The sequence below is a fragment of the Sminthopsis crassicaudata genome, chromosome 1 (genome assembly GCF_048593235.1).
Source record: "Sminthopsis crassicaudata isolate SCR6 chromosome 1, ASM4859323v1, whole genome shotgun sequence".
NCBI classification, from domain to species: Eukaryota; Metazoa; Chordata; class Mammalia; order Dasyuromorphia; family Dasyuridae; genus Sminthopsis; species Sminthopsis crassicaudata.
The window spans coordinates 582,421-604,613 of record NC_133617.1 but is presented as its reverse complement, the minus strand read 5'-3'; the positions used below and the strand labels follow the sequence as shown (position 1 = coordinate 604,613).

The following is a 22,193-nucleotide window of genomic DNA, read 5'->3' as shown; positions in this document are numbered from 1 at the left end:
AGGTCTCTGGACCAGCCTTTGTTTCAATTCAGTAATCACTGGGAGAATAGCCAGGTGTTAAAGTCAAAATTCTTTATGTTCTCCTTTCCTGGGGCTGGGCAGCTTTCTAGAGAGTCTTTCAGACCAGCCTTGGTCTCAGTGGGGGATATACAGGAGGCCAGCCTCCATGGTGGTGTGAGATGGAATGAATGAATCTGGCCCTGAGTCCCTGAGCTTGTGCTTCAGCCTCCAGTGACCACAAAGGTAGATGATGAAATGAATGTGTCTCTGCTTCCGTGGGGGCTGTTGTATATTCTATTATAATTACATAAGTGTGAATCTTGTAGACCAATATTAAGTATGAAGTACATGTACTGAACCAGAGAGCTATTAATCACCATGCTAAACTAGATAACCATTGTATTATTAATTCCACTGACTTAATACCAGGTAAGAATCTTTGTTTCAAGTTCAGAGTTCTGGCCCATAACAACATTGTAGGGCAGGAGGAGGAGACCAGGGGGCAATCTCAGCAGAATTCTCTCAAAGAGGAAATAACATGAACACTCAGGTGAGTATAGACATCTCTCCCTTCTTCCCTGCAGGAAAGTAGAAGGGTTTTGTGTTACAACAAGAGGGAAGGGTGATGGAAGAAATTGCATTGTGGGCCAGAAGTTGGTTAGAACAAACACTTTTGAGGAGAGACAGGATGAAACAAGAGTCCAAAAAAGAAGAAGACTTAGATACAATGATTCAAAGGGAAGTGAATGGAACCTGGGAAACATTGTACACCATGAAAATCAATATTGTACAATGAGGGATGTAGCAATTGTCCACAATACAATGATCTATGACATTCTGTAGCGAGCTGTCGTCTCTAGAAGCTGCCGGATCACTCTCTGGGAAGAGATCTGCTGTGTGTTCTACTCAAATCTCTCTGCAAGGACTAATGATAAGAGACTGTCTACTATCACAAACAAAAAAAAAAAACCAATATTGTCTGACTGCTAATTGAGGAATGCTATTTTCATTTTCTTTCTTTTCTTTTACAGAATGACAAAAATGGAAAATTTTACATAATTGCATATGTATAAACAATATCTAAATGGTTCTCAAGTCAAGGAGTGGGCAGCATAAAAAGATGAAAAAAGAGGAGCTGGAAGACAAAACTTTAAAAAGAATTTATCATTTTAGCATGTAAATGGAAACAATAAAATGTTAAATATTGACAAATGCACTGCTAATATTTTAGGAAATAAAAATAATCTTAAACAATATAGTTAAAACATCTGCTAGCCTATTCATAAATGGTCTGATGTGTCTCTATGGTTCTGTAGTACATAGTGATCAAAGGAAATAGAAGGAATATTTTAACACCAGATCAGACTTTTGTAATTCTTTATACCTCACATAACTTTGCTCTACTGATAAGTTAAGAAAAGAATACCTTGAAGGAGGAAGTTCAAAAGAACCCAATAGGCCTGAGTTGCTACTACTAGAAACTAAAAATAACAAAACCTTTTTAGAGGACCCAATCTACATGATGTCTGAAGCCACATTTGAACTCAGGTCTTGACTCCAGAGCTGATGCTTTATCCTCTGAACCATCCCACAACCCAGCTAGTTCCTAGAAAAACTCATTAGCTGAAAATTTTAATTGTGTAAGGACTGTTTTTGAGCTGCTTAAATCTGGATACCAGATGTACTTTCCAAGTGATAAAAGAAATTAATTTAGACTCTTGAGATATTCTGAAATGACTTATCACCACCATCACCACAACCACCAACTTAATTACCACCACAGCAATAGGAACTCAAATCAACAGACAGTTATTCCTGACATCATTTTGAATAGTGTCATGGGTCCAAAGAGTCAGAAAAAGATGGAATGTTGAAAAGGAATTACATTTAAAAGAACGTTTTCAAAAAGTTTTAAAACAAAGAGATAAAAACTAAAATCTATGGATAGAAATTGCAGAGAGAAAAAATTAGATCCTTTGTAATGTTAAAATCTCCCCATCTATTGAGTAAGTAAAATAGGCTCCTTGGAAGATATGAAGCTTTCCATTCGTCTAGATCAGCAAGTGAAGGCTAAATAATAATTAACAAGGACCTGATAATATCTCGGCTCCTTTCCAACTCTGAGATTCTATAATTCTCCTTTCCTCTCTTGATGAAGTAATTGATTTCTCATTTTGTCAAAAGACTCATGCAACCATAAAAAAACAAATATATTACACATGGGGGTCATTTAAAATGATTTCTTTTATCATGAAGGCTATATGACAGATGACCCCATTCCTTCCAGAAAAATGATTGAAGGTTTATAACTATTGTTTCCTTTGTGCATCAATTTATATGCATAGTTGTCTGTGCAGTATTTAGTGAAGATATCATTCTAGGAATGTTGTGCAAAGGTGTACAAAACAGAGAAAAAGCACAGTGAAAAAATTGGCCCTATTGAATTCTTTAGGGCACTGTTAGCATCTTTCATCTTTCATGTAGAGAGGAAAATGTTTGATCACTGGCTTTATGCAGCAATCCAGATTTGAGCTGGGAAAGGCCCTTGGCTGGTGGCTGAAGTTATAGTGTGCAATTTTGACAGAATTTGCTGGTGGGAGAACTGAGTATTGAAAAGCTAATAAACGGTGTGAGGCTTTTCTTGATTAATGGATGAGTATGATGCCCTTTAGCATGGAAGTAGATATAGGTTTGAATGTTCCCAGTCAATTGGGATTGATTTTGTTGAACCCTTATTGTGGTGTCTCAGAAAAAGTTTGTGGCTCCCTTGAATTTAAGAGTTGGGGATGGATTACCCTGAAGAAAATCAGGCTTCTGATTGAAATCCAATCTTATCTGTAGAACATGGAGTATCTATTAAGTGTCTTCTATGTGCCAGGCAACAAAGAGAATATATATCTATATATTTGTCTTTTCCTCCCATTACATTCTCTCTTCCTCTCCCTCTCTCTCTGTCTGTCTGTCTTTCCCCCCCTCTTATTTTGTCCATCATGTGACATCTTATGTCAAAAAGTGGCAACTAAACTTCATGCATCCCAAATTTGCTGATAATTTATTGGAAAGCATGGACAACACATTGGAAGAGAGAATCAAAAGCCTAAAGAACTTTATGGGTTCAGAAAAGATGCTTTGAAGAGCTGCCTAAAGATTTCCTGGTGCCTGGTGTGAGGCCACCTGGTCCAATTTTCAGGTCCTTATGATATGATATGGAGCAGGACAGCACAAGTACAGAGTCCTCATGCGTAGCAGCAGGGGATGGCTCTGATGCTGGCAATGGCCAGGAAACTTCAGTAGGAGCTGCAATGAGAAGAAATGTGGGAGCACTGCAGACATCATGCTTTCCAGAAACACACCCCCCCCCAATTATTACATTGTTTGCAAACAATAAACTTTGATTTCTCAAAAAAAAAAAAAAAAAAAAAAAGAACTTTATGGGTTAGAACAATGGACAAGATCTTATAACATGAAATGTAATAGGAATAAAATGATGTCAAAATACAAACTGTATAATTATTATGTGGGAGAGGTATGGCTTGGGAATTGTCAAAAAAATGTATTTTAGTGGATCACAAGTTCAATATGAATCAACAGTATAAGGAAGAAGCTCCAAATAGCTAATATAATCTTAAGGTCAATTAATGGGAACACTAAATCCAGAATTAGGATTGTGATGAATTTGAATACTGCATCCAGATCAAATTTCTGGGTGCTTTATTTTATTAATTACTTTGCCATAAAAAATATGATTTCATTCTCATTAAGAAGGAAAAATGATCCCTTTTGTAAATATTGAAAGTCAAGCAACATCAATTCAAGTATTACCCACGGAAAACAAAAAATGTTTCAGTTAGCACTCTGAATCTGTTAGTTCTTTGTCTATAAAGATCAGTACAATCTTTCATCACTAGTCGTATTTAATCATGGTTGGTCACTGAAATGATCACAGCTCCCAAATCTTTCTTTCTTTTGAATTTTTGAAAAACAAATGTTTTATTTTTTATTATTGTGGTAAAACAAGGATTTGTGTCACATTTTATATAAAATATGATGGCAAAGATTTCATACTATATTGCTATTGCATAAATTGTTGTCCTTGTTCTGATGAGGTCTAGATTTGGGGTACCTAAATGAAATTAGAGTTTACTTGAGGTCTAGTGGCAGGTTCAGAGTACAGGGAGTCAAGTAGAGCTCCTCTGCAACCGCTTTGGATTTGGTGAAAGGATGAGATGTTAAATGAAGTCTAGTAGTGGTGCAAGAGTCTGCTGTAAAGGAATTTACAGGCCCAAAAACCTAAACTGATAAAAGAGGTTTATTATGAGGTTTGAAGGTAAGATTATAGTCTAGTTAGTAAGAGGTGAAGATAGAGCTAAGAAGGCATGAGAAATAGGATTCCAGTGGACAGAGAGTCATTGGTGTCATGCATGGTGCTGGAATGTGTAGAATCTCTGCAAAGAGAGGACCCCAGCTTGGCTCTTTTGTAATGAGAGATTTAGCCAAATGGGCCCATGGTTGAAGTCCCAAGTTGGCTCCTGGCTGAGTTTCATGAAGGGCTAGAATTTGCTTTGTGAGGTTTGAGAAACCTGAGAAAATGATTAGAATGGGGGCTGAGACAGGCTTGGTTGGCTCAGATTCCATGGGGGCTGGAAGAGCCTGGGATCTCCTATTGGAATTCAAAGGGGTGCTTTTGACCACAGGATTTGTGGATAAAAGGTCCTAGCTTCTTGAATCGATAATGCATCAGCTAGGAGGGGTTGGGAATCAGAAAGGAATAAATTAATCTGAAAGGACTAGTTTCTTAAAGGGACCACAACCTGGATCAGTTCTGCTCACATCCCTCTGCATCAGTTCATACAAATATTTCCAGGTTTCTCAGAAACTTTTTCCTTCATCATTTCTCATAACACAATATTATTCTATCATAATTTGTCCAGACATTCTCCCATTGATAGTGGTGCTACAATTTAGGAAGGACGTGAATATCTCGGAATATGTCCAGCAGTCTGAAGAAAAGAAGATTTATTGGGAGAGGAGAGGTTGCTCTCTTTAACTATTTGAAGAGACACCATGTGGAAGGGAAATTACAATTCTTTTATTTATGCATAGACGTAAGAACCATAACCTATGGATGGAAATTGCTGAGAGAGAGAATTTGATTCCTCATAATGTAAAATTTCTTTATAATAAAAGCAAATATCAAAGTGGAATGAATTATATTAGGAAGCAATGCTATGGCATATGAATGAATTGAAATAATGTCACAATTGGTTTGATTGATAATTTCTTGTTCTCATTTTCCCTTCAATCTCTCCCAGTATCAGTTCTTTTCTTTTTCTTTTTTTATGAGTCCTTTCTTTTCACTGGCCAAAATATGAGATTCAATTTCAGTTTTTGTCCTTGCAATGAGGAATTTGATGTATTTATTCAAGAACTGACTTATTTAATCTCCTTGTTGTCCAAGAAATTTCCTTTTTTTTTTTAAGGAAATTAATATATATATATATATATATATATATATATATATATATATACATATATATATATATATATATATATATATATATATCAGAAATGCTAATCACTTACTTTACATATGATAACATAAGTTAAATAACAATCAATTCAGACAGCACTGCAAAAGGTAGTTTTAATTCGAAACTGAAATAGTGAAATATGTCAGTCAAGAGACATATTGTAGAAACAGGAACAGTTTTAAAGACAATGGTAAAAGTGAGTCAATATTCCAAATTTTCTGACATACACCTAAAGCAGGTACCAATAGAATAAATTATTATGCAAAAACCATATACTAATAAAATGTAAAAAAAATAATAAATAGAATATAATTTATTAAATAGATCAATACATTAATACAAAAAATACATCAATACATTGGAAATCAGACTAAAGAAGTTATAAAAACCAAATTAAATTCTGAGGGAAGACCATGGTACTCCATCCCCTCTTCTTTACACGTATGGTGGATTCAGTGTGAAACAATATATACAATGTCAATTTTTTCATGTGTTGGATTTAGAGGGGAAGAAAAAAGCTCAGATTGAGAAGTGCAGATGGCATGTTAACCAAAAGGAGCCACCATGAATTATTTTAGAAAGGATAGCTATTTCTCCTACTGAGTTGCAAAAATTATATAAATTTCTGATAACATGAAGGAATGGTTCCTGTCTGAAATCTCTCTACTTCAACGAATTCTGTTTCTCTTCAGTATGAATTTTGTGATGAGTAATAAGGCTAGACCACTTAGTAATTACACTCATTATCTGCAAAGGTTTCTCTCCAGTATGAACTCTCTGATAAGTGAGATTATGTCTCTGACTAAAACCTTTCCCACATTCCTTACATAGAAAGGGTTTCTCTCCAGTATGAACTCTCTGATAATAATCAAGATGGTGTCTCCAAGCAAAACCTTTCCCACATTACTTACATACAAAAGGTTTCACTCCAATGTGACTTCTCTGATGTACAGTAAGGCTTCCTTGTTGGCTGAAGGCTTTTCCACATTCCTTACATAGAAAGGGTTTCTCTCCAGTATGAGCTCTCTGATGATAAGCGAGATGGTGTTTCCAAACAAAACCTTTGCCACATTCCTTACACACAAATGGTTTCTCTCCAGAGGGAGTTCTCTGATGTACAGTAAGAAAATCTTGATGAGACCCATTGGAGTCTCTGCTCTTGGGACTTGAGGCTGCTTTTTGCTTCTCCAACAGAGAGATCAGATCCAGTCTGGAAACAGGAATCCCCACAGAGAGCAGGTTCTGTTAGTTCTCCAGCATCACATTCCTGTGCACTGCCCTCTGGGCAGACTGCAGGACCCTCCACTCCCCAAAGGTGAACTCCACAGCCACATCCCAGAAGGTCACCGGTTCCTGAATGGGGGCCATGGGAAAGCAGAAGTCACACCATCCTTGGACTCCATCTGCTGCCTGGGGATGAGCAGAATCTTCACTGGTCTGGGGGACTTCTTCACTGAACTCAACAATTCTGTTAGTAGAGCTTCTGAGTGTAGGGCTTCACATCCAGGCCCTCACTTGGGCACCAAATATAGTGTACTTTCTTGAGCCCCCAAATAGGGGTGACAAAATACACTATGCTTTCTAGAGGCCCACACTGATTGCCAAAAGATATTGTCCAGACTAGGTCTCTGGAGGATCTCAGGACCAACCTTGGTCTTAGTGGAGTAGAGAAGGAGGGAGGAGAGCCACCAGGATGGTCAAAGATGAAGTGTCTCTTTCCATTCTTCTCAGCCCTTAAATACCTCAGCATGATTACATCAGCACACTGGCAAGTGTTAACTAGGGCAGCAGTACATCCCTCAGCACACTGAGTTAACACATATGTTAAGTATAAGCACCTTGCTATTGATATGTAAATAGAACACAGATGGTCACTCTCAGCTTGACTTCTCAGGAGAGGTGAGAACACCAAAGGGAGGTGGGAAGCTAAACCAGACATAGTCAGCAGGTTCTCTCTCGGATGAAGGCTCTTACCTTAGCCAGAATTCTCCCACTCTCTGAGGCCCTCTGCCAATCAACACAAATATAAGTACATGAAATGTCTGTTGGCATCCAGCTTAGGACTGGCTCCTGCACTTGGAACCATCCACTTGGGATAAATCAAGTTGGAAGGCCCCAAGTGTTTTGAGGGAACAGATCCTTCTCTTTCACAGTAATCAGTAACAACAAACTCCCAGCAAACTTTTCTGAAGTAGGATATTTTGTTCCCTTTAGTTTTCACAAAAAATACTTCTTCTGCCTACTAAAAATGCTTGAGAGTATAGGAATAAATCAACTATTCCTTAATATAGTAATGAGCATATATTTAAAACCATCAGTAAACATCATATGTAATGGCAATAAACTGGAACCTTTCCCTGCAAGATCAGGAGTGAAACAAAGTTGCCCACCATCACCATTACTATTCAATATAGTACTAGAAACGCTAGCCTCAGCAATAAGAGCCAAGAAAGAGATTCAAGGAATTAGAGTAGGAAATGAGGAAATCAAACTCTCACTCTTTGAAGATGACATAATGGTATACTTAGAGAACCCCAAAGACTCTGCTAAAAAGCTATTAGATATAATTCAGAACTTTAGCAAAGTTGCAGGATACCAAATAAATCCACATAAATCCTCAGCATTTTTATACATTACCAACACAATCCAAGAGCAAGAGATACAAAGAGAAATTCCATTCAAATTAACTGTCGAGAATGTAAAATATTTGGGAATATATCTACCCAAGGAAAGTCATGAATTATATGTGCAAAATTACAAAACACTTGCCACAAAAATAAAGTCAGATTTAAATAATTGGAAAAACATTGAATGCTCTTGGATAGGCCAAGGGAATATAATTAAGATGACAATACTCCCTAAACTAATCTATTTATTTAGTGCTATACCAATTAGACTCCCAAGAAACTATTTTAATGACCTAGAAAAAATAACAACAGAATTCATATGGAACAACAAAAGGTTGAGAATTTCAAGGGAAGTAATGAAAAAAAAATTAAATGTAGGTGGTCTAGCTGTATCTGATCTAGAAGTATATTATAAAGCAGCAGTCACCAAAACCATTTGGTATTGGCTAAGAAATAGACTAGTTGATCAGTGGAATAGGTTAGGTTCACAGGGCAAGATAGTGAATATAAATAGCAATCTAGTGTTTGACAAACCCAAAGATCCCAACTTTTGGGATAAGAATTCATTATTTGACAAAAACTGCTGGGAAAACTGAAAATTAGTGTGGCAGAAACTAGGCATGGACCCACATCTAACACCACATACTAAAATAAGATCAAAATGGGTCCAATATTTAGGCATAAAGAACGAAATAATAAATAAATTAGAGGAACATAGGATAGTTTACCTCTCAGACTTGTGGAAGAGAAAGGAATTTGTGTCTAAAGGAGAACTAGAGACCATTATTGATCGCAAAATAGAAAATTTTGATTACACTAAATTAAAAAGTTTCTGCACAAACAAAACTAATGCAAACAAGATTAGAAGGGAAGTAACAAATTGGGAAAACATTTTTACAGTTAAAGGTTCTGATAAAGGCCTCATCTCCAAAATGTACAGAGAATTGACTTTAATTTATAAGAAATCAAGCCATTCTCCAATTAATAAATGGTCAAAGGATATGAACAATTTTCAGATGCTGAAATTAAAACTATTTCCACTCATATGAAAGAGTGTTCCAAATCACTATTGATCAGAGAAATGCAAATTAAGACAACTCTGAGATATCATTACACACCTGTCAGATTGGCTAAGATGACAGGAACAAATAACGATGAATGTTGGAGGGGCTGTGGGAAAACTGGGACACTGATGCATTGTTGGTGGAGTTGTGAAAGAATCCAACCATTCTGGAGAGCAATCTGGAATTATGCCCAAAAAGTTATCAAAATGTGCATACCCTTTAACCCAGCAGTGCTACTACTGGGCTTATATCCCAAGGAAATCCTAAAGAAGGGAAAGGGACCGGTATGTGCCAGAATGTTTGTGGCAGCCCTTTTTGTAGTGGCTAGAAACTGGAAAATGAATGGATGTCCATCAGTTGGAGAATGGTTGGGTAAATTATGGTATATGAATGTTATGGAATATTATTGTTTTGTAGGAAATGACCAACAGGAGGAATACAGAGAGGCTTGGAGAGACTTACATCAACTGATGCTGAGTGAAAAGAGCAGAACTAGGAGATCATTATACACTTCAACAATGATACTGTATGAGGATGTATTCTGATGGAAGTGGATATCTTCAACATAGAGAAGATCTAAGCCAATTCCAATTGATCAATGATGGACAGAATCAGCTACATCCAGAAAAGGAATACTGGGAAATGAGTGTAAACTGTGAGCATTTTTTTATGTTTTTCTTCCCAGATTATTTTTACCTTCCGAATACAATTCTTCCTTTGCAACAACAACAACAACAACAAAATTCGGTTCTGCACATATATATTGTACCTAGGATATACTATATAAAATATTTAATATGTATAGGAATGCCTGCCATCTAGGGGAGGGGGTGGAAGGAAGGAGGGGAAAAATTCAGAACAGAAGGGAGTACAAGGGATAATGTTGTAAAAAAATAAACCCACAAAAAATTACCTATGCATATGTACTGTCAAAAAATGTTATAATTATAAAAATTAATTTAAAAATAAATTTAAAAAATACTTCTGTACAATCATTCTTGCCCAGTGATGGTAAAGATTATTATGAGCCAATCACAGGAGTGTTTCCAGCTATTTCTTTCTCTGTCCTATTTCTTTGTCCAAAGCCATTCCTTTGGAAGATCTTACTGACCTCTGTCAAAAACTTACTCCCATCTTCTAGCCGAGTTCTCTGTTCCCTTCTCTCCTACAGCCCTCTAAATGCTCACTCTGGCAGGTGATGGCCTTGCCAGACAGTGTTTGAATGGGTCTGCCAAGACATGGAGCCTGCACCTGAGGACCAGCCCTGCTGGTAGGGACATGCTCAGGATCTGTCTTTCACACTACATTGGGGGTGTTGAAGCTTTTAGAAAAGTCAGAACCTAATTGGAGATGTGTGACCCCTTTCAAGTACATTAACAGAAATTCACTCCAACAAGTTCTTAAGATCTTACATTCAGAGATAACCAAATCTAGCCTGCAAGGCAACAGTAAAATTATTTAGTAGCAGTGAAACAGTTAGAATGTTAACAATAATTCAACTACTTTTTACTACCCAATATCAGTCTAAAGTAGTTGAGGAGTTTTTAAATAGGTTCAATCTTTCCTTCTAATTCATTTCCTGTTGCAGTCAGGAAACAAGAAGAGAAAAGAACGAAAGAAGCCATCTTTACTCTCTTAACAATTTAATTTACCTTGATTTGGAATTTTATTCCCCAGCCATCATTCCAAAGGTTTTTCTTGAATTTGCAATCTGGCCAGGGTTGGTGCTTGGAATAGAAAACTTTCAGTGTTGGTAGGGGCATGGAATGCCAATCCAGAAAAATAGGAGAATGTGTTAAGAGCAAAAGGTCTTAGGACTGGGAAAATTAGGAGGGAAAAAATTCCCACTTATAAAGTTGTGTAGAAAGTGAGAGAGGGAGAGAGAGAAATAGCCGGGTTTCAGGAGATAGTTAGGCTATTTATGCATCCACCAGCAGGTGAGGAAAGTTGAAGTAAGTGCCCTGAGGCTAGAAAAAAAAAAAAAAAACGGAGAGCAGTTTGAAATCCCCAGCCTTTGTAGGCAGCCTCATGAACATGCAAAAGAGTAATTTTGAGGCTTCTACTGTTAAAAGGCTGTACCATGGTCTCCCCTCAAAATTTGATCTGGTTTTTATAACTTCTTTACTCTGATTTCTAATGTATTGATATATTTCAAAAATGTAACTGATGTGTCTAATATATTAATAAAACTGAATGTATAGATGCATTTCATAAATGATATTTTATTCATTTTACATTATATTAGTATATGTTTTTTGAACAATAATTTATCCTTCTAGAGCCTACTTTAGCTGTATGCCAGAAATTTTGGAATATTGACTCACTTTTATCATTGTTTTTAAAGCTGTTCCTGTTTCTACAATCTGTCCCTTGACTGACATACTTAACATTTCACTATTTCAGTATGAATTCTTTGATGACAAATAAGGTATCATCTCTGGTTGAAGCCTTTTCCACTTTGTTTAAATACAAAGGGTTTGTCTCAAATATGAACTCTGATGACTAGTGAGATTGTGCCTCTGACTAAAATCTTTCCCACATTCCTTACATACAAATGATTTCTCTGACAAACCTCATTTGCAAAGTCACCTTGGGACACAGTTTCTAGCATATATTCCCAAATTTGTCTGGGAATACTTTCTTGCCTCTCTCTAATCCTAAGAGTTTAGCCTAATAAGGCCTTCTGCTCCAAAAGAAAGGCTACTCCATTCCTGCATTCCCAGTCTCACAGGCCTGACTACCAGAAAAGAATCATTCATGGGGAAGGAGAAAGTAAGTACAGATAAAAATCTGCCTGTAGCTAAAATCCTTTGCTTAAACCTTGAACCCCAGCATGGTGTCCTAAAGAACAAAGAGATCTGGGAGACAATGGACAAAGCTCTTGAGAATTTGGATTCCAGTCCCAGATTTGTCCCTTACTGACTGCTGGATTTTGAGCAAGTCACTTTTTCTGAGCCTAATTCCTTATTTAGAAGATATTGAGATGGTTTCTGAGGTCTCTTTTAGCTCCAAATCAGTGATCATATGATCCTCTCTATGCAACCATCGGGAGTAGCCATGAATGTCTCAGTTTCCCCAAATGTAAAATGAAGGAATCAGACAAGGCTTCTGGGATGCCTCTCAGGTCCAGGACTTGGTACTGGGAGGCAGCAGAGAATAGTGGATAAGAATGGGAGCTGCCATTGATGGAACCTGAAGAATTGGGAAAGCAATTCACAACCACACAACAACCCTGTGAGGTCAGTCCAAGAAGGATTATTGTTTTACAAATGAAGCATGAATGGGTGCAGTGGCTCACTTCTGCTTCCACAAGTGAATGTCCCAGGTGGTCTTTGAACACAGGTGCTCCTGACCCCAAGGAAGGGAGGAAGGAAACAGAGGGAGGGTAGGATGCAAGGATGAAAAAAAGGAAGAAAAGAACTGCAAAGAAGCCCCTTCACTGCAGTGGTCCCTAAAGCCATTTGAGCTCCCCATCTCTCAGATTGCCTAAGCAGCTGAAGCTCCTTGTGTCTCCGGCCTTTGGATCCCCTCATAGCTCCAGGAATCATTGGTCCCCATAGAAGAGCAAAGGAGACCGATGGAGGGAAATCTAGGTCTCTCACTCATAATGACTTCCTTGAATCGAACCCCAGAACACCTGAAGACCCGCCAAGAAAGGCTCCCCCTCCCCCCTCTCTCCTTTCAGACTGCCACTCATTCACCCTCTAATGATGACTTCCTTCTCATGCAATTAGTTCAGCCAGAGGTACAGGGTAGCTACCACATGAAGGCTGAATCCTAACTGTGGTCCAAATAAAAGCAGTTTCCAAAATGTCCTCCAGGTAAAAGCCATCAGTCTGCTGCTCTGCCATACCCAACAGGAGCAGAGGAAGGGGATTAAATATAGATTTTACCATGGTACTTTTTACTGTGCCCTTCTGGCCATCAGTATTTCCCAAATGTGGTCCTCTGCATCCTTCACACTGCGCTCAAGGTATGATTTTGTCTGTTCCATTTCCTTAAATTTTTTCCCCCCACTATTTTCTGTTTCTCTAAAAAGCTAGTTGTGAATTATCTCCTTGGACTGAAGAATAAACATTCTCTCTACAACTTCATACATGTGAGTCTCATCTACCAAAGTCATAATTTCTGTATTTGTAAGATACTGTAGAAAACTTCTTATTGAACTTTATTTTAAAATATACAGGTAGCTGCCTATTTCTCAATCTCTGATGAAATATCCTGAATAATCTGGGTCTCAGAAAATTGATGAAGAAATAGATTTACCTTGACATTTTAATCCTATCAGTTTTCTTCATGTTTACCCTTCCAGATTTATAGCATATTATTTCTTTTCACTGCTCTCCTTTGTGGATCTAGCTGCCCCCTGTACTTGACTTTCCATATCCTGCCTCCATGCCTGGAATTTGTTCTTTTATTATTACCTCATTGAATTCCTAACTTCCTTCAAGTCTCAGTTAATGCATGTGATAGTCTGGTATTTGACTTAAAAATGGCACATCAGGCAACAACAGATCAACAAATTTTCCCACAGGTGGTTAATCTAGGAAGCAGACATGGGTCTTCATTTGGAGAAGAAAGCCTCTGTAAGGAATATATACCGGTTGGAATTAGAGGTGCAATAGACATTTTAAATTCAATGTGTCCAAAACTGAATTAACATTATCTATTATTGTAGAAGCAGCCATTCCCCCACAACAAATCTGTTGTTATAATCTCTTGATTTTGCCTTTGTAATATTTCTTCCATAAATCCTCTTCTCTCCTCTGATCATCATCCTCACTTCATACCTAGATTATTGCAATAGCTTGCTGATGGGTCTTTCCCTCCTCCAATCCATCCTCTATTCAGCTATTTAAGTAATTTTCCTAAAGCACTGGTCTAATCATGTCAAACAAGCTGTCATCTCTCACTCTACATGTAGCATTGATTCTCTGTTGCTTCTAGGATCAAACATAAAGTCTTGTTAGTTTTTCAAAGTCCTTCAAAGCCCTTCTAGTCTTCTTATATTTCACTCCCTAAAATGTATTCTTCAGTCCAGTGGTACTAGCCTCCTGTTTCATGAAGAAAACATGTCATCTCCTTGCATGAACTGAGGCTGAGTGAAATGAGCAGAACCAGAAGATCACTATACACTTCAACAACAATACCGTACGAAGACGTATTCTGATGGAAGTGGATATCTTCAACATAAAGAATATCCAACTCACTTCCAGCTGATCAATGATGGACAGAAACAACTACACCCAGAGAAGGAACACTGGGAATTGCATGTAAAATATTAGCACTACTGTCTATCTAACTAGATTAATTATACCTTCGGAATCCAATACTCAATGTGCAACAAGAAAATTGGATTTACACACATATAATATATCTAGGTTATACTGTAACACATGTAAAATATATGAGATTGCCTGTCATCTAGGGGAGGAAGTAGAGGGAGGGATGGGAAAATCTGGAAAAATGAATACAAGGGATAATGTTATAAAAAAATTACTCAAGCATATATACTGTCAAAAATGTATAATTATAAAATTAATAAAAGGGAAAAAAAGAAAACATGTCATCTCTCAAATCCAAGCATTCTTTCTCATGATTCCCCATGCCTGGAATGCTTTGCCTCCTCAACTCTGTCCACTGGCTTCCTTGGCGTCCTTTAAGTTTTAACTAAATTCTATGGGAAGCCTTCTCTAACTGTTTTCATTCTAATACCGATTCTGTGACAATTTTTTCTTATTTATCCTGGAGTTACCTTACTTTGTCATATTTGTTTGCATGTTGTCTTCCCTAATTAGATCCTAAGCTCCTTGAGGGCAGATATTGTCTGTTTCCTTTTTTTGACTCCTCTCCATTTTTAACCCCGACACTTAGCACAGTACCTGACATGCTTTTCTTGTTTGTTCAGTCACGTATCACTCTTGATGAGTGCATGGATTGTAGCACAATAAGTTTTTCTAGCCTTCACCATCTTTTGAAGATTATACAAACTCTTATGTGTTGCTTCTCCCATTCCTATTCTCCTTTACCCTTCAATCTCTCCCAGTATCAGTTCTTTTGGAATAAGTCCTTTCTTTTCATTGGCCAAAATGAAATTTTGATATTATTGCTCAAAAAACCATATAATAATAAAATGAAAAACAATAATGAACAGAATATCATTTATTAAATACATCAATATATTAAATACATCAATACATTAGATATATATATAGATATATCAATACATTACATTATTACATTTAATTACATTTTTGAAATACATCAGTACATTAGAAATCAGACTAAAGAAGTTATAAAAACAAAATCACATTTTAAGGGAAGACCATGGTACTCCATCCCCTCTTCTTTACAAGTATGGTGGACTCCGTGTTAGGCAATACATACAATATCAGTTTTTTCATGTGTTAGATTAGGAGAGGATGAAAAAGGCCCAGATTGAGAAGTCCAGATGGCATGTTAACCAAAAAGAGCCACAATGAATTATTTTAGGTAGGATAGATATTTTTCCTATTGAGCTGCCAGAATCATATTAAATCTTTGGTAACAGTGAAGGAGTGGTTCCTGTCTGAAATCTATTTCAACAAATTCTGTTTATCTCTAGTATGAATTTTCTGATGAGTAATAAGGTTATACTTTTTACTAAAGCCTTTTCCACAGTCATTACATACAAAGGGTTTCTCTCCAGTATGAATTTTCTGATGAGTAATAAGATTAAACCTCTTACTGAAGCCTTTCCCACACTCATTACATAGAAAGGGTTTTTCTCCGGTATGAATTTTCTGATGAGTAATAAGGTTACACTTTTTGCTAAAGCCTTTCCCACACACATTACATGCAAAGGGTTTCTCTCCAGAATGAACTCTCTGATGTAAAGTAAGGCCGTCTTCACGGCTGAAGAGTCTTCCACATTCATTACATAGAAAGGGTTTGTCTCCAGTATGAATTTTCTGATGAGTAATAAGGTTACACTTTTTACTAAAGCCTTTCCCACACACATTACATGCAAAGGGTTTCTCTCCAGTATGAACTCTTTGATGTACAGTAAGGCAGTCTCCACGGCTGAAGGCTTTTCCACATTCATTACATACAAAGCGTTTATGTCCAGTATGAATTTTCTGATGAGTAATAAGGTTAAACCTCTTACTAAAGCCTTTCCCACATTCATTACATGGAAAGGGTTTGTCTCCAGTATGAATTTTCTGATGAGTAATAAGGTTACACTTTTTGCTAAAGCCTTTTCCACACTCATTACATGCAAAGGGTTTCTCTCCAGAATGAACTCTCTGATGTACAGTAAGGCAGTCTTCACGGCTGAAGAGTCTTCCACATTCATTACATAGAAAGGGTTTGTCTCCAGTATGAATTTTCTGATGAGTAATAAGGTTATACTTTTTACTAAAGCCTTTCCCACACACATTACATGCAAAGGGTTTCTCTCCAGTATGAACTCTTTGATGTACAGTAAGGCAGTCTCCACGGCTGAAGGCTTTTCCACATTCATTACATACAAAGCGTTTCTGTCCAGTATGAATTTTCTGATGAGTAATAAGGTTAAACCTCTTACTAAAGCCTTTCCCACACTCATTACATGGAAAGGGTTTGTCTCCAGTATGAATTTTCTGATGAGTAATAAGGTTACACTTTTTGCTAAAGCCTTTCCCACACACATTACATGCAAAGGGTTTCTCTCCTGTATGAAGTCTCTGATGTACAGTAAGGCTGTCTTCACGGCTGAAGAGTCTTCCACATTCATTACATAGAAAGGCTTTGTCTCCAGTATGCATTTTCTGATGAGTAATAAGGTTATACTTTTTACTAAAGCCTTTCCCACACACATTACATGCAAAGGGTTTCTCTCCAGAATGAAGTCTCTGATGTACAGTAAGGCAGTCTTCACGGCTGAAGAGTCTTCCACATTCATTACATAGAAAGGGTTTGTCTCCAGTATGCATTTTCTGATGAGTAATAAGGTTATACTTTTTACTAAAGCCTTTCCCACACACATTACATGCAAAGGGTTTCTCTCCTGTATGAAGTCTCTGATGTACAGTAAGGCTGTCTTCACGGCTGAAGAGTCTTCCACATTCATTACATAGAAAGGCTTTGTCTCCAGTATGCATTTTCTGATGAGTAATAAGGTTATACTTTTTACTAAAGCCTTTCCCACACACATTACATGGAAAGGGTTTCTCTCCAGAATGAACTCTCTGATGTACAGTAAGGCAGTCTCCACGGCTGAAGGCTTTTCCACATTCATTACATAGAAAGCGTTTATGTCCAGTATGAATTTTCTGATGAGTAATAAGGTTAAACCTCTTACTAAAGCCTTTCCCACACTCATTACATGGAAAGGGTTTGTCTCCAGTATGAATTTTCTGATGAGTAATAAGGTTACACTTTTTACTAAAGCCTTTCCCACACACATTACATGCAAAGGGTTTCTCTCCAGAATGAACTCTCTGATGTACAGTAAGGCAGTCTCCACGGCTGAAGAGTCTTCCACATTCATTACATAGAAAGGATTTGTCTCCAGTATGAATTTTCTGATGAGTAATAAGGTTATACTTTTTACTAAAGCCTTTCCCACACACATTACATGCAAAGGGTTTCTCTCCTGTATGAAGTCTCTGATGTACAGTAAGGCAGTCTCCACGGCTGAAGAGTCTTCCACATTCATTACATAGAAAGGGTTTGTCTCCAGTATGCATTTTCTGATGAGTAATAAGGTTAAACCTCTTACTAAAGCCTTTCCCATAGTCATTACATACAAAGGGTTTCTCTCCTGTATGAAGTCTCTGATGTACAGTAAGGCAGTCTTCACGGCTGAAGAGTCTTCCACATGTAAAGTATTTGTCTCCAGTATGAATTTTCTGATGAGTAATAAGGTTTAACCTCTTACTAAAGCCTTTCCCACACTCATTACATGCAAAGGGTTTCTCTCCAGTATGAACTCTCTGATGTACAGTAAGGCAGTCTCCACGGCTGAAGGCTTTTCCACATTCATTACATACAAAGGGTTTCTCTCCATTTCTCTGATGTACAACAAGTATATCCTGATGAGACACACTGGAGTCTCTGCCCTTAAGACTCCAGGCTCCTTCTTCCTTCTCCAACACAGAGATCAAATCCAGTCTGGAAGCAGGAATCCCCACAGAGAGCAGGTTCTGGTAGTTTTCCAGCATCACGTTCCTGTGCAGGGCCCTCTGGGCAGGCTCCAGGACTCTCCACTCCTCCCTGGTGAAGTTCACGGCCACATCCCAGAAGGTCACTGGTTCCTGAATAGCGGCCGTGAGAAATCCAGAAGGCACCTCCTTGGGCTCCATCTGCTACCAAAGGCTTTACGACTCACAGGGAATTCTTCACTGAACTTTTCAATCCTGTCAGTTGAGCTGCTGAGTGCAGGGCTTCACCACCAGAGCCTCAAGTGTAAGGCTTTACTTGAGTGCCAAATATTTTCTAGAGCTCCCAAATTGGGGTGACAAAATATATTATGCTTTCTAGAGGCCCACACTGGGTGCCAACAAATAGTATCTGGACTAGGTCTCTGAAGGATCCTGGGACCAGCCTTAGTCTTAGTGGAGGAGTGAAGGAGGCAGGACAGCCACCAGGATGGTCAAAGATGAAGTGCCTCTTTCCAGTCTTCTCAGCCCTTAAATACCTCAGTATGATTACATCACCATAGCACACTGAGCAAGTGTTAACTCTGGCAGCAGTGCATCCCTCAGCACATTGTGTTAACACATGTGTTAAGTATAAGCACCCTGCTGTTGATATGTAAATAGAACACAGGTGGTAACTCTCAGCTTGACTTCCCAGGAGAGGTGAGAACACCAAAGGGAGGTGGGAACTAAACCAGACATTTTCACCAGGTTCTCTCTTGGCTGAAGGGCCTTATAGAACCCAGAGTTCCCCCACTCTCTGAGGCCCTCTGCCAATCAACACAATTATAAGTAGATAAAAGGTCTGTTGGCATCAGCTTAGGGCCGGCTCCAGCCCTTGGAACCATCCACCTGGAATAAATCTAGTTGGAAGACCCCAAGTGTTTGGAGGGAACAGATCCTTCTCTTTCCCAGTCATCAAAGTAATATTGTTCAAAGGTGTAAACTCCCCCTAAAGGCTGGAACTAAAGGTGTGAATTCTGAGCTAGAGAATTGCCCAGACAACCTGAGTTCTCACCTTTTAATCATAACAGCATCCAACTTAGGGCGGGCTCCAGCACTTGGAACCATCCACTTGGGATAAATCTAATTGGAAGCCCTCAAATGTTTTAACGGAAAAGTACTTCTCGTTCCCAAGAATCAATAATAACAAGTTACCATGGTGCCAGGCAAGTCTCACCCCTGCCCTGAGACTGAGTCATCCCCCCAGTGTCCCTTGAGGAGGGGGGGGGGGTCTCAAGCACTGCCAGGGCTGCCAGCCACTGCCCCCTCCTGGCCTCACCCAGGGAGACTCCGGGCCCAGGAAGAACCGCATCCCCGGGGCCTCTGGCTCCTTGCAGCCCAAACCTCCCCCGGGACCGGCAGGGCGGCAGCCTGTGGGGAGGGCTCAGCCACAGCCAGGGAAGCCCCGGGACAATGGGAAGCCCCACAGCCCGGCTCAGCCCCGGCCCCCGAGAGAGGCTGAGGTCACCTTGGCCTCCGGCCCTTCCCCCTGCCGGGACCCCGAGGTGTGCGGTCCCCCCCTTTCCCCACCCCCAGCAATGACCCTCCAAGGGGCTGGGCCAACGCTTCTTGGAGGAGGAGCCACGGGCTGGGCCCGGCCAGGAGAGGGCTTCCGAGCCGGACAGAGGATGCAGGAGTGACCGGAGAAGAATTGGGGGCGGGGGACCCCGAGACAGGAGACCAAAGCTGCAGCAACGACGGGACGCCACGTGGGGGAGGGGAGAGAGGGCAAGGAGAGAAGGCGGCAGGGGCTCAGCCGCCATGGGGGAGGGGGCGCTCCTGAAAGGGGCGGTGGCAGGACCCCGGAGGGAGGGGAGGCTGCGGGCGATGGGGGGCTGCACGCACACTCACAGGCGCCTCACGAACGCTAGTACTGGCGCACACTCAGGAGCTTGTACACACGCACTGTGTACACACGCGCATGCAAGACACCACGGCCACCGACGGGCTTCAAGGACTGGGGCCCAGCAGTGCCCACGCGCGTGCGCATAGTCAGGACCGAAGGCTGGACACCGTCCTCCTGCCCGAGGCTAACAGCGGGAGCCGGGGCCACGCGTGCGCAGTGACACAAACCGCAGGGCTCGCTCAGTCCGGGGATTTGGAAAGGTTTTCTTCAGCCCCACAATTCAGCCCGCGGCTTTCCGGAATTGTCCTCCGGCGGTCACGGGCGCACAGGCTGCTGGGAAACCTTAGCTTCGGTCACCCCGGCGTTTGTGGGCAAGGTCCCGGCTCTGCTTGTCAGGGGCGGCCCCGACTTCCCCCGGCTTTCCTCGAGGAGCCAACGGCTTTCACTTGGGCGGCTGCGGTCTCTGTGGGCGGGATCCGCCAGCCCGAGGAAGTCACCGCCGACGGCGCCTCCGGCTTCTCCCTCCCTTCGCCGGGGTCGCGGCTGTTTGGGGTCTGTAAGGGGGAGCTCCGAGCCCGTTCCCCTTCTCTCCTCCGCCTCCCCCGGTACACAACAGGCGTTTAAAAGGGGAAGCCTTTCCTTGTGTCCTTAGTCCTCAGCATTAAGCGGTCCCTCCCCGGTACCACGTGCACCCCCTGCTTCTCCAAGCTGTGTAGCACCAAGCTCATGAATCAACAGTATAAAAAAGCAAGTCCAAATAGCTAATATGGTCTGAAGGCCCATTAATGGGAACACTATTCTCCCTTCTTCCCTGCAGGAAAGTAGGAGGGTTTTGTGTTTTGACAAGAGGGAAGGGTGATGGAAGAAAGTGCATTGTGGGCCAGAAGGTGGTTACAAGCAAACACTTTTGAGGAGGGACAGGATGAAACAAGAGTCCAAAAAAGAAGACTTAGATACAATGATTCAAAGGGAAGTGAATGGATCCTGGGAAACATCGTACACCACGAAAAGCAATATTGTACAATGAGGGATGTAGCAATTTTCTGCAATACAATGATCTATGACATTCTGCAAGGACTAATGATGAAAGAGTATCTACTATCACAAAAAAAAAAAAAAAAAAAAAAACCAAAAAACGAAAAAAACCCTAATATTGTCTTACTACTAATTGAGGAATGCTGTTTTCATTTTCTTTCTTTGTTTATTTCTTTTCTTTTATAGAATGATTAAATAGAAATTTTTACATGATTGCACATGTATAAACAATATCTAAATGCTTATCAAGTCAAGGAATGGACAGCATAAAGAAAGACAGAAAAATAGGAGCTGAAACAGAAAACTTTAAAAAGAATATATCATTTTAGCATAAAAATGAAAACAATAAATGTCAAATATTGACAAATTCATTGTTAAATATTTTAGGAAATGAAAATAATCTTAAACAATATAGTTAAAACATCTGCTAACCTATTCATAAATTGTCTGATGTGTATTTATTGTTCTGTAGTACATAGAAAGCAATAGAAATAGAAGGAATATTTTAACACCAGGTTAGATATTTGTGATTCTTTATACTTCACATTACTGTGTTCTACAGATAAGTTAAGAAAAGAATACCAACTGTTTTTCTTTCAAATAATGAATTCTTATCCCAAAAGTTGGGATCTTTGGGTTTGTCAAACTATTGCTATAGTTGTACACTACTTTGTCCTGTCAACCTAACCTGTTCCACTGATCAACTAGTCTATTTCTTAGCCAATACCAAATGGTTTTGTTGACTGCTGCTTTATAATATAGCTTTAGACCAGTTACAGCTAGACCACCTTCATCTGACTTTTTTTTTTCATTAATTCCCTTGAAATTCTCCACCTTTCGTTCTTCCATATGAATTTTGTTGTTATTTTTGCTAGATCATTAATTTAGTTTCTTGGGAGTCTGATTGGTATAGCACTAAAGAAATA

General features: G+C 39.5%; 1 protein-coding gene and 1 gene segment (V, D, J or C); one reads left to right on the top strand and one right to left on the bottom strand.

Annotated features, from left to right (window-relative positions):
* The window catches only part of LOC141556155 (immunoglobulin lambda variable 9-49-like), a 1,090,947-nt gene that overhangs the window by 514,663 nt on the left and 554,091 nt on the right, over window positions 1–22,193 (top strand).
* Window positions 15,594–18,567, bottom strand: LOC141556000 (uncharacterized). Its single transcript, XM_074289417.1, has 2 exons — window positions 17,042–18,567; window positions 15,594–16,711 (listed from the first exon to the last, which is right to left on the bottom strand). The coding sequence occupies exons 1-2, from the start codon at window positions 18,546–18,548 to the stop codon at window positions 15,798–15,800; spliced, it is 2,421 nt and encodes an 806-aa protein (XP_074145518.1). The 5' UTR covers window positions 18,549–18,567; the 3' UTR covers window positions 15,594–15,797.